At 39.2% G+C, this 12,004-nt stretch overlaps 1 protein-coding gene across 6 annotated transcripts in view; it reads right to left on the reverse strand.

The window, feature by feature from the left end:
• Window positions 1-10,122, reverse strand: part of c20h12orf56 (chromosome 20 C12orf56 homolog) — a 53,975-nt gene extending 43,853 nt beyond the window's left edge. For 2 of the 6 annotated variants that reach the window (XM_031313269.2, XM_031313268.2), the window contains exons 1-5: window positions 9,584-10,121; window positions 7,701-7,881; window positions 4,131-4,146; window positions 598-811; window positions 333-488 (exon numbers count right to left, since the gene is read on the reverse strand). In XM_031313269.2, coding sequence (XP_031169129.1) covers window positions 333-488; window positions 598-811; window positions 4,131-4,146; window positions 7,701-7,881; window positions 9,584-9,835 — 819 coding nt within the window. In that variant the 5' untranslated portion in view covers window positions 9,836-10,121. Of the gene's footprint in view, window positions 1-332; window positions 489-597; window positions 812-4,130; window positions 4,147-7,700; window positions 7,882-9,583 lie in introns of all 6 variants that reach the window. The other 4 variants (XM_035996333.1, XM_035996334.1, XM_031313267.2 and 1 more) reach the window with 4 other exon arrangements.
• Window positions 10,123-12,004: the final 1,882 nt, after the last annotated feature.

The following is a 12,004-nucleotide window of genomic DNA, read 5'->3' on the forward strand; positions in this document are numbered from 1 at the left end:
ATACTCACTAGAGCACCAAATGTGGATTTATCCGCAGCTGAAAATAGTCCCCAACAAATGCTGTTTGAGTAATGTTTGCTTAAAACTACAGTGACCAGTTGTTTAAGGAAATCACTGAGCCTTTCTAAAAGAATGAAACAGTAAGCTGTTTTTAAAGATTCACGTCTATGGTAGGAACCAATAGACTGAGAGCTAAGAAAAAGGTCGGGAAGTGGGAAAGTACTGAGAGACGGACTAACACATTGTTGGTTTTGGTTTTTTCATGGGAATTGTTGGAAATAGGAAAAATACAGAATTACACCAGACTTATTCTTGTCTCCATCATCACTCACAATAATGAAGCTGTTCCATGAGCTCTGTATATGGAGGTAAAGTCTGGACGTGTGTGATATTGCGTAAAGATGCAGCTCAGCCTCCCTCTCCTCTCCGCTGTTCACACAGTCTCTTCTTAACAGGCGAGACAGAACTGAACCGATCCTTCTCTGGAGCTGGAACATCACATTATCAACACACAATGGGGTGTCATCTTCTGCGCCATTTTGTATCCCTAAATGATTTTAACCAAAAGTAGAAAAAGGGGCTTAACGCAGTCTGTACCTGGCCAGTGTCAGGGATGTTCAGTCTGTGATTCGATGGTGATGGAGGAGATGTGGGGGAGCCGTTGGGTGAGTAGAGGGAGGGTGCAGGGGAGACAGACTGGGTGGGAGGGTGTGGGACCCTCAGGAGGCCCAGAGTCTCTGGGTTTGGACAGGAGGCAGAACGTGTGGGTGGTAACATGTGAACCTCCTCTGTCCCCATTTCACTGGGGCTGCTGATAAACAGGGAGGGAAAAAAGGAAAGAGATGGATGAGATTAGGGCTGCATGATATGAGGAAAATATGCGATAATGATATTACTTGCTATGTTACAGATATTAAAGATGCAGTAGGTAAGCCTTATAAAACTAACTTTCTGTCATATTTGCTGAAACTGACCCTATGTTCCAGTAGAACTACATGAAGCAGGTCATTAAAAATATCCGGCTCCTCTGGCACCACCTACAGCCTGTAGTGAGATTTGCAAAAATCCACCGCTCCCTGTTCAGATGCACCAATCAGGGCCAGGGGGGGGTGTCTAACTACGTGTCAATCACTGCTCATGCACGCACATTCATTCTCCCTTGTGGGGGGAGGGGCTTAGGAGACCGTTTTGGCCTTTAGCAGAAAGGGGGGGAGGGACTGAGAAGTTGTTGATGTTCAAATGTTTTTGCTAAGTCCTGGATCTTCACAATCCTACTTACAGCACCTTTAAACTTTCCATTATTCTATCAAACCTTAGTAAAATTGTCTCTCTATTTTGAATCCATCCAAGTTTTTTTTTTTTTTACTGATGTGTATTGAGCATGATGCTGATGATGAGTATTTAAAGTTAAATATTGGAAGAGTTAAAAAAAAGAAAAGAAAAGAATATTACAAAGAAAGTTTGTTAAATAATTAAAAATGTTTTATGGAGAAGGGTTGGGATTAAATAAGTGTATACTTCTTCCCACTCCTTTTCGGACATGTCAACAACAACACACAGCAAAAATCAAGTGTTCTTATGAGGTATCTATGTAATCTATATTATTATTTTCTGAATGAGCTGATTTTTATGTTTTCTTTTACATGTTCGAAATAAACTTCAAAGAAAGAATGAGCGCATTACAGCCAAGTGTGGGTTCTCATTTTGCTGACAGTGAAGCAGCTGCTCAGTAATTTGAACATAATTATTCAATGGCTGTAAACTGCTTTCATGTCCCCAAAGATCGATCATTACTTTATTGAATGTGTGTATGTGTGTGTGTGTGTGTGTGTGTGTGTGTATGTGCATGTGTGTGTGTGTGTTTAATGACATCCCAGAGGTGAACTACACTCAAGCAGAAAGCCAGATAAGCCTAAGACAGCGTTTACATTTTCCGGAGTTTACATCACATCTTTACAGCAGTGTGGCATTTGTTGTAGCCAGGAAACAACACGTCGGTGTTCAATTACAGTAAATCTGATCTCCATCCTCTCATCTCTTCTAAGGGTGTAAGAAAAAAATTGATACACTTGAGTATTGCGATATTTTATTTAGCAATACTATACTGATTTTCAAAAACGCAATATCGATTTTTTTTTTTAGTTTACGTGCAAAAATATTAATGTAAGACAGTGGTTCACGTTTATGTTGTGTTTAAACCCCCTACCGCTAGATGGCTATGCTGAGATGCACCACCAGTGTCCTTGCCTAACAGTGCCTAGCAGTGCCTGACTTTTTGCTAGAAGCTAACAATGTAGCTATGGCTGAACTTTGGCCTACTTTAACATATAAAAATTTGCTCACTAAGAACCTGGGAACCACAATCTCAAACTGGCAGTTTAATTTTCTGTGTACTGAATTGTTTACCTAAAGTAAACTTCTTTGACTTTTATGCACATCATGTCTTTTTTTAAATATTAGTTTTTCTAAAATTATACCTTAAAAAAAATCCCAATATATCGCCTTACGCACAGTTTCGAAATATATTGCAATATATTGAATCGTGGCCCATGTATCGTGATACGTATCGTATCGCCAGATTCTTGCCAATACACAGCCCTAGTCTCTTCACAGTCCACAAACTGTTTTCTGACTGACGCGCAAACACACAGAGGAATTAAAGACACTACCAAATAAAAAAACTGGACGTAAAGAACAATTAATTAAAAAGTCTGATGAAGGTAAATGTCATGCATTTGCAGGTTCAGCTTCTTAAATATGAAGATTTCCAGTTTTCTTTGCCACGTAAGATAGTAAATATTAATAGTAAATATCTGTGGTTTGACAAAACAATCAATTTGAAGACGAGGGCTCTGGGAACTTTTGATATGCATTTCTGGCTGTTTTCTATTAGTCGATAATGATCATTATTTCTGGAAACAAATAAATACATTTTGGATCTCAGTCAAAGACATAAATACAATTCTGGTTGTCGATCGTGGTACTTCTTTTTAATTCCTCAGTGAACAACGACAATGAGTAGCAGGGGAACTGAGGTGAAACATGTCTCTCTTTATTAAATAAGTCATGAGTTACCTGAGACACTGAAAAAGATCATTACAGAGTCAGGCAGAGTGAGGCAGCCTTCAATTAACGCAACCAAAAGAGATTTAACTTTCTGTGACATGTTTTGGCATTTCAATGAGGACACTAGACACACACACACACACACACACACACACACACACACACACACACACACACTTCAGCCCCTAAACTTTAACCCTCCTTCTCTCTTGTAGCCCTGCAGACAAAAATAGCTGTAAAGGTTTTATAGCTTAAAGAGTTTGTCTGTCTCCGTGACTCCCAGACAGAATCTGTACTAGGTTTTTTGGCAGTCTGCAAATGATCTGTATCAGCGTTTTAAGTTTAACTGATAACCGATAAAGTTAATTAATTAAAAAGTGCGCTACTTTGGCTCGGCTACAGCTCTGTGTCTGTCCCTCTGCTTCGGTTTCACTCACCACTGAGTCTGACTTAATGTCCCGCCCACAACACTGACTATCTGTTACTGGGTTTTATGTTGAAAGTTTCAAATTTATCAAATAATTGCTTAAAGCATCTAAACAGCTTTGTGTTGTAGTGTGTAACATTCCAAAATCTTAATTTTAATTTCAAGATTTTCATTTTCACTGTAAATGCATATTGGTTCCAAATATCGGTTTATCGGTTTCATTAACTACTAATAATCCGTATCGGCCCTGAAAAACCAGTATCGGTCGATCCCTAATCTGTACAGCACAGGAGGGGTAAAAATAATAAATTAGACACATAAAGTTGCAGGGCAGGGCAGCTGAAAGTCTAAAGCGTCAAATGATTGAATAATTATTGTGACTAAAAATAGTGAATGATGGAAAGAAACTCTAATATATCATTTGGTTCAAAGTAGAGTGCAGGCAAGCAAGAATTTAGTCATTGGATTGATAATTTATTTTCCAACCACCTTTAAAGTCAGCAGGAGGCGAGTGTTGGATACTCGGTTGAAAAGTAAAAGCAACCAGTCTCTGGTTCCCTACATGGGTATCATCTAACAAACCAGAGAGAGTGTGTGTGTGTGTGTGTGTGTGTGTGTGTGTGTGTGTAATGCTCACCTGTGTACAGGATATCCTGTCGGGGAAATAAAAGACACAGGAGAGTTAGAGTTACACTTAAAAGGTATCAAGGTAAATAAATCAAGAAAAAAGAACACATGAGCTTCACTGCTGTTGTTTGTCACAGATTTTCATATAAAAAAATATCCAGATTAGAAGTAACTCATATTTTAACCACTGTGACTGCTTACTAGAGGTGGGAAAAATAATCGATTCTTAGATGCATCGCGATTCTCTCTAGAACGATTCGATTATCAATTCGGATAAGTTAATAATCAATTTTTATTTTATTTTTATTTAAAAGTCTCCAGACAAGTACAAATCAGAAAACAGAGGATGGGATAATGGACAACAACCTAGAGTTTAGGCAAGAGTGCAGAAAAAGAAAATACACCAAAATGGCCAAAAGGGGAAAAAAATATATATATAATGTATAAATATACACATGATCTAATAAGACATACATAAAATAATTAGGCAAAACACATAGGCTGTTCATCTACTTTATCACATTACATCTGACCACCTCATGTTTCATGTTCTAAGAAGCCAATTATCCACCTTTAAACATGACTGAGCCTCTGACATGGAAGATTACTGGGAGAGAAGGTGACTTTTACAAGCACGTTTAAAGGAACACGCCGACTTATTGGGACTTTAGCTTATTCACCGTAACCCCCAGAGTTAGATAAGTCGATACATACCATTCTCGTCTCTGTGCGTGTTGTAACTCTGTCTGACGGTTCCACCGGTAGCTTAGCCTAGCACGGATCCTGAAGGTAATCGGTTCCAACTAGCCTACTGCTCCGAATAAGTGACAACATAACGCCAACATGTTCCTATTTACATGTTGTGATTTGTATAGTCACAGCGTGTACAAATAACAAGGTCACATGAGACACAGCCATCTTCTAACCGTATATAAATTGGGAACTATATTCTCAGAAAGGTGAAGCACTGCTGCTTCTGCTACTTGGGCGGAGTGATATGCTTGCAGCACCTGAGAAGCCCCGAGCAGATCAACTATCTCCAGTGCTTTAACACCAAATGAAATTTAAAATGCTTTCATTTTTGACACTTTAACTGATGCTTCAACTGCTTTCAGTGCTGGTCTAGACCTACTCTATCTGTAAAGTGTCCTGATAGAATGTCTGCTATGATTTGACACTATAAAAAAAGCTAAAGAAGAAAAGAACTGCTTTTATTAATTAGATAACTGACATTTCAGCTGCTTTCACCTCTCACTAATCAACTGACAGTTCACCTGCTTTTAGCACTTACCATTCAACTGTTAGTTCAACTAAGTTAAAGGGTAACTACTTTTTGTTTCAACCTGTACCCTATTTTTCTATGTTTTTGTGTGTAGGTGACTGATAGGAACAACCATCTTTGAAATTGGTCCAGTATTAAGCGTGAACGCTGTAACCGGCAGCCACAGACCGAGCTGCAATGTAACCCTATGGGGCAAATGTTCAGCGTCAGTTTGGTCCACTAAAAGTGCTGTTTTTGCCACTGAAAGGCTCAGATTATTATTCATAGTGTCTGACAACATTATGGAAAGGATCTCTACAGAGATAAGCATTTTTAAAACCTCTTTAAGACCTTTCTGTTTAACCAGAAACAGCTCTGAGGTTGCTAGCGCTAAACCCATCAGACTCCATTTAAAAAAACAATACTTTTAGCGTGTATAGATCCAACATATTTTCACGTGTATATTGGTAAACTATGCGTTTATTTCAACCAAAACTAGAGTTGTGATGGTTGGAAGCAGGTAAATGAATACATGAAAGTAGGGCTGCACGATTATGGCCAAAATGATAATCACGATTATTTTGATCAATATATATTGATCACGATTAATTATCACGATTATTTGTTGATTTTAACCAAAACAAATTTTGTCACATAGGCTAATTATAACTGCTTTCACATCCACATTGTGCTACGTTCCTCCTTTGTTGAAGGATACTATGAAGGAGTATGCCATTTAAGTTGTTGCGCAACCGCTTTCCACACATACGCGTTTGCCGTGAAAAGACACAGGCAACGCAATTTTCTGTTCACGTTAACAGCGCATGTTAAAATCCGGTGCCAATAGGGCACCGGTGCCCGGTATCTACCGGACAAAATAGCAGCGCGGATTACGGTGCCTCATTACGGTGCCACTTAAATGTCTGCGTTGCGCTCTGATGTTCCAAAACAGACGTTAGAGGCAACAGAAACATCGCTGCACGTCACGGTAGTTAACACTAATAACACGTTACACAGCAGGTAACATTAGCCTACTGTTAGCTACAGTAGTAACTGGATTCAATACGGTTAAAATACTGACAGCTAAACGGTGTAGTGTGACTGTATTTCACTGTAGAGGATTAAAACAGCGGGACGTACAACAGTCTGCCGCTAAAGCTATGAGCTAAAAGACACAAACTAGCACTGGTCACTGCTGTGGTCTGAAAAACACCACAGACGGGACTAAATATTGCGTTTACTGGTAAACCTCGGGACGACTTATGACTGACTGCTATCTGTTGTGGAATTTTCCTCACGTTACTCTGTCCTCTGTGACTGTCTACATCTAAACTACGCTGCGTGGTGCAGGGAACCACTCTGATTGGCTCATGGAGGCACGTGATCAGAGAGTGGTTTACGGAGCTTTGGAAAAAAAAAAACTTTGATACAGAGCGTTCTATGAACGGAATGAAGCATTTTAAATATCGCTCGATCACGTGAATTTGATCGTGGGAAGCCAAAATCGTGATCGTGATTAAAATTCGATTAATTGTGCAGCCCTACATGAAAGACAATTTTAACAGCCACAATCATTAACAAAATATGAACAAAAAATAAATGAATTAAAACATACACTTCAAGACATGCACACTTGAGATTGCATCCTAGACTTTAAAGAAACTAACTTATAACACATTTATACATTATTTCACTGTTAATGTTATCTCCATTCTCACACACACACACACACACACACACACACACACACACACACACACACACACACACCAAAGGCAGAAATACAGCCTTGCAAGGCACTGGCTGAACCATCTGGAGCAATTTTGGGGGTTCAGCGTGCATCTTGCTCAAAGACACTTTAAAATATGGCAGGAGGAAGCACCAACCCTGTGATTGTGGTGGAATTTCCAGAAACACCATGTTGTGGTAAGATGAGACAAAGGGAAAGCGTAGTCTACTTTAGGTCATTCATAGGTCACAGGTCAGGGGAAGAGAATATTCGGCCAGTCTCTAATAACCAAACCTTTTTATGTATGAATATGTGTGATTAGTGTACAACCTGTTTTATGTCCTAAGCCACTGCCACGCTGGTAAACTTCGGCCCATACGGGGATCTTAGCCCAACCTTGTCATTATTTGCCCAACCTTGTCATTATTAGCCCAATTTGCAAACCCAATGTAATGATGTACAAAGCTAAAACAACAATAAATGTGTCACTGTCCTTATTCTTACAGACTGTACGTTATTTGTTAATGTGTGTTGGACAATTTAGTTGTAAATTCTTTTAGTAATTTGACATTTTAAAACAACCTTTTTACCTTCTAAGGTGTGTGTTATTGTTGGGCAAAGGCTTGGTCTGCGAGGAGGAAGTCCCACCCTCCTGTCTCTTCTCAGCCAATCACGGCCCCTCGCTGCAGGCTTGTCAGTGATGTAGGTGATTCGAATGTGCTGGCAGAGTTCCCGGTCCTTCCCACGGAGGAAATCTGGGAGGTCATTGACCTTGAAGAGATGAAATGGATGAAACAGAGCTAAAGATCTGTAAGAATCATAGACTGTATATAGAATGGACCAACAGATCCCGTTGCTCTGGACGGAGACCAGTGAAGGCCTTTAGAAGCACTTTTCCGGTGAGCGCTGAGCGTTACTGCGCAGCCTCCAACTGAGAGAGACAACGTAAATGTGACGTGAGCAACCTGTCTGAAAGTTGGAAGTCTTCTGGTAGCTGTGCCAAGAGAAATCTCAATCATTCCGAATATTGCAGAGACGGAGAGCGTAGGTATATGTAAGGAGATAACATAGGCACAGGCTAATTATTGCTAACTAAAATGCTAGTTAACATTAGTAATTAAACTTAAACAGCTAATGTAAGTCGAAAATCATTAGCCTATTTTTACAAAAACATCTACTAGCCATAACGTGAGGTACAAGGTAATGGAGCCTTTTATACATTGTCGTGTTTCTTTAGAAATAAACAATGGCCAAATAGAGTATTTAAACGCTTCAGATGTAAAGTTATTCGCTGTCAAAGTGGCGCCAAAATGAATGGCAGTCAATGGAATGCTAATGGGAGGTGATGGCTTATTAGCATGAAAATGGCGCCATAGGAGGTTCGCGGTCCGAGGAGAAGCTTACCCCCTTGGTAAGAATGTACAGCGTCTCATGACCTTAATCAAAAAAAAGTCATTAAAAGTCAAAAAAAAGTCAGTCACGTTATTTATTGTGTTTTAGATCAGTCATTCCCAAACTAGTGGTCCGTGAGGGTACTGCAGGTGGTCAGTGGAAAAGCTAAATAAAATATAAAATAATAGTTTTTAACCTTCATTTTACCAGGAAATTCCCATAAAAATTAAGAATATGTATATTGATATCAAATTTTAATTTAAATTAAATTGTCAAGTTATTGTGTGATTACTAAAATAGGCTAGTGGCGCTCGGCCGTGACGTTCAAGTCCTGTGCCGTTAGAACCACAACATGGATCGGTGGATGGCAACAGGTTCTCTGAAGAGAAAAGAGAGGTTACCAATAATGAAGAGATTGAAGATTGAAGCCTGTTGTTCAAGTGAACCTGATTATTCCCTCGGGCGCTTGAGTAAATAAATAAATTAAATACGTGGCAGCCATTGTGTGCAGTAAACTTTCTTTTAACAAGCCTGTTGTACTGATGTGATGACCAGTTATAGTTTTAGTGCTGGTAGGCCTATTAAGAGGTGCGGATTAATTCAGGTTTGAATGTGTGTAGGCATATTTTATTATGTGTATTATGAGGTGGTCCGTGGAAATTCTTGATTACAAATAGTGGTCCACACACACAAAAAGTTTGAAAACCCCTGTTTTAGATTTCCCTTCATTTTTTGGCATTAACAAAATATAGGGATGTATAGGATGTATACATATTCGTAAATAGTTAAATAAATAAATAAATAAATAAATAAATTAGATGTGATATGTACTTGCATTTGAAAATGTCCCATTGAGATCTGGTAATTATAGTAGACATTTGTATACAGTTTTTTGACATTTTATAGATTAAATTATTAATTTTTCAATTAAGATTAACCAAGAATGAAATTCATCTTAGTCACAGTCCAGGTGAATATTTTTCTGTCAACCCACTAATCGATTAATTGATTTCTTTCAGCTGTAGTCACAGTGTTGAAGCAGCTTTACCTGCAAAAGTAGAATGTGATTTAGTAAACTCACCAGCTCGATGTCCTGCACGTCTCTGAAGCAAAAGGCTTCAGTAAGCGTGCGCGGTGGGTACTCGGTTAGGTACACGCGCTCGTCGCTCAGCACCACATGCATATACACCTTATTGATCGTCGCCGATTTCACCACGCACGGTTCATAGGCTCGGATCCGCTCGTACACCATCCGCTCCGTGTTCCGCTTCAGGAAGGAGTCCAGTTTAATGTTTCTGCGGGAGAGGAGGGCACCGGAGCCGGTCTGAGCCATGACGGTACCGGCGGAGCAGTTAAAGACAAGTTAGTGACGCTAACCTCCACTTTGGCGCCGGGCAGGTGATCCGGTGTCGCTTTCCATCCGTTAGGTTAAAACTTTACGTAGATAGAAACTAACCGGACAGGTGCTGGTGCTCGTTCTGTCCCGTTAACGTACAGTGAGCAGGTAAACTGCCGCTGTCTCGCTTCATCAGCACACACGGCTCTCTGATTGGTCCGTGCAGTGAGCAGGGACGATGCTGATTGGCTAGGAGATAAATAAATATAAATACTTTAAAAACAATTCTGAGCACTTCTTTTAGAGCCACTTTACACCAGAATACATGGATATAAAAATGTTTTGTTTTTTGTTTATCTATTTGAAGGTCTACATGCCAGGTATGAAATAGATAAATAGGTAAATAAAATTGAATTTTGCAAGTTGCAAGTTGCATTTCTTGCTGGATTTATATTAACATTGCATGGAAATGAATGTGAATTGACCTTGTTATGTGAATGAATTTGAAAGGTGGTTAATGTACACATTTAGTTTTACAAGCAGAAATTCAGAGAAAAAAGTAGGCGTTCGGTGCAATACTGACCATTTTAAAACTCAGTCCATCCAAACTGCCAAGTACAAAAAATGGTGGGTAAACATTAAATTACCTGAGATTCCTGAAAGTAATCAAACATAGTAGGCTATGTCTAAAATATACTGGAATCAGCCACCCGGGATGCTAAAACCTGGAGTTATACTGTACACTAGAAAGACCTAATCATGAGAACATTTAATAATTTAATAAACTAATTTCCCATAATCAATTTGCGATTCATATGAAATCTTACATAAATATCGACCATGAACATATAAGCCCAAAGTGGACTCTAAACTAGGCTAAAGGTAGCCTACAACATTAATGTTTCAGCAAAAACAGCTCATATGTAGCTTAGGATAATGCATTATTTGTTAGTAACATACTATTGCACAACATCTACATCTAATGCAGCACTTCTGAACAAAAGTATTACAGATTGAATGATAACACAAAGGCTTGTTGAACTTGTACACGAGACTAAAACCATTCAAATCAGAGAGGTGTAATAATAATAATGGTGTTGTAGTGATTTGACTACAGTCCAGTCTTGAGCCACCAGGTGTCACTGTCTGAAGCCCCAAAACTTCATGTGAATTCATTCACCATCACCAGTGAAAAGTAAGATAAGTGTTATTATTCCGGGGGCAATATCTTCAAAATTACTTTAATAGCCTACTTAATCCTCAGATGTAAGTCGATTTATAATAACTTATATTAACTTCAGGAGGTTCTCTCATATATTAGACGTAGCCATACCACTGTCATGGTTTAGTTCTGTATGTTATTAAAATAATTAAGGCACTACTTATTATTACTTGTTACTGCTGAATAATTAAATGAATAAGTTATTGAGTTACTTTGAGGCCTTTATGGTTGCTGTAAACCTAGAAAAATACAAAGAAATGTTGTGCTGTCATCCTTCTCTGCCTCATCTTCCTCCACCCACAGAGAGAGAGAGAGAGAGAGAGAGAGAGAGAGAGGGAGAGAGAGAGAGAGAGAGGGAGAGAGAGAGAGAGAGAGAGAGAGAGAGGGAGAGAGAGAGAGAGAGAGGGAGAGAGAGAGGGAGAGAGAGAGATACTCCCTCCCTCCCTCTCCCCCAAATGGTGGAGGCAGATGGCCGCCCAGGAGGAACACACTCAGTCTTTTATCCAGCTCGGTAAGAAGACTGAGACACTGTAGACACAACAGACTAGGCCCAAATAATCTGGGTTTGTAGGATGAAGCTGCAGTTGTTTTCCATTTATTAAAAATCACCTATCAAAACCCCAAAAATCTGTCACACATAAAAAGCCATCCTGTTGAGATTCTTTTTAAATGCCTCTAAAATAGCTTTTTGAACAGGGTGAGACACAGGATTAGCAGAGGATAATGAAGGTAGCAGACTGAGCAGAGGAATTAGTAGAATTAGCCGAGGAAAAATAAAATAATGAAAAGAGAAATTTAAAAAACACAAAAAAGAAATAAACATAGGGGTTATTTCTCGACCTTGGAAACAGCAGCTGTCTCATGGCCTTGCTTAGCAGATAGAGTTGTTCATGAATTAAAGATTCACTTGACGAGTGCAACAGATTTATGAGTTGTTTTACTCC

This window comes from Sander lucioperca, chromosome 20 (assembly GCF_008315115.2).
Source record: "Sander lucioperca isolate FBNREF2018 chromosome 20, SLUC_FBN_1.2, whole genome shotgun sequence".
In the NCBI taxonomy this organism is placed as follows: Eukaryota; Metazoa; Chordata; class Actinopteri; order Perciformes; family Percidae; genus Sander; species Sander lucioperca.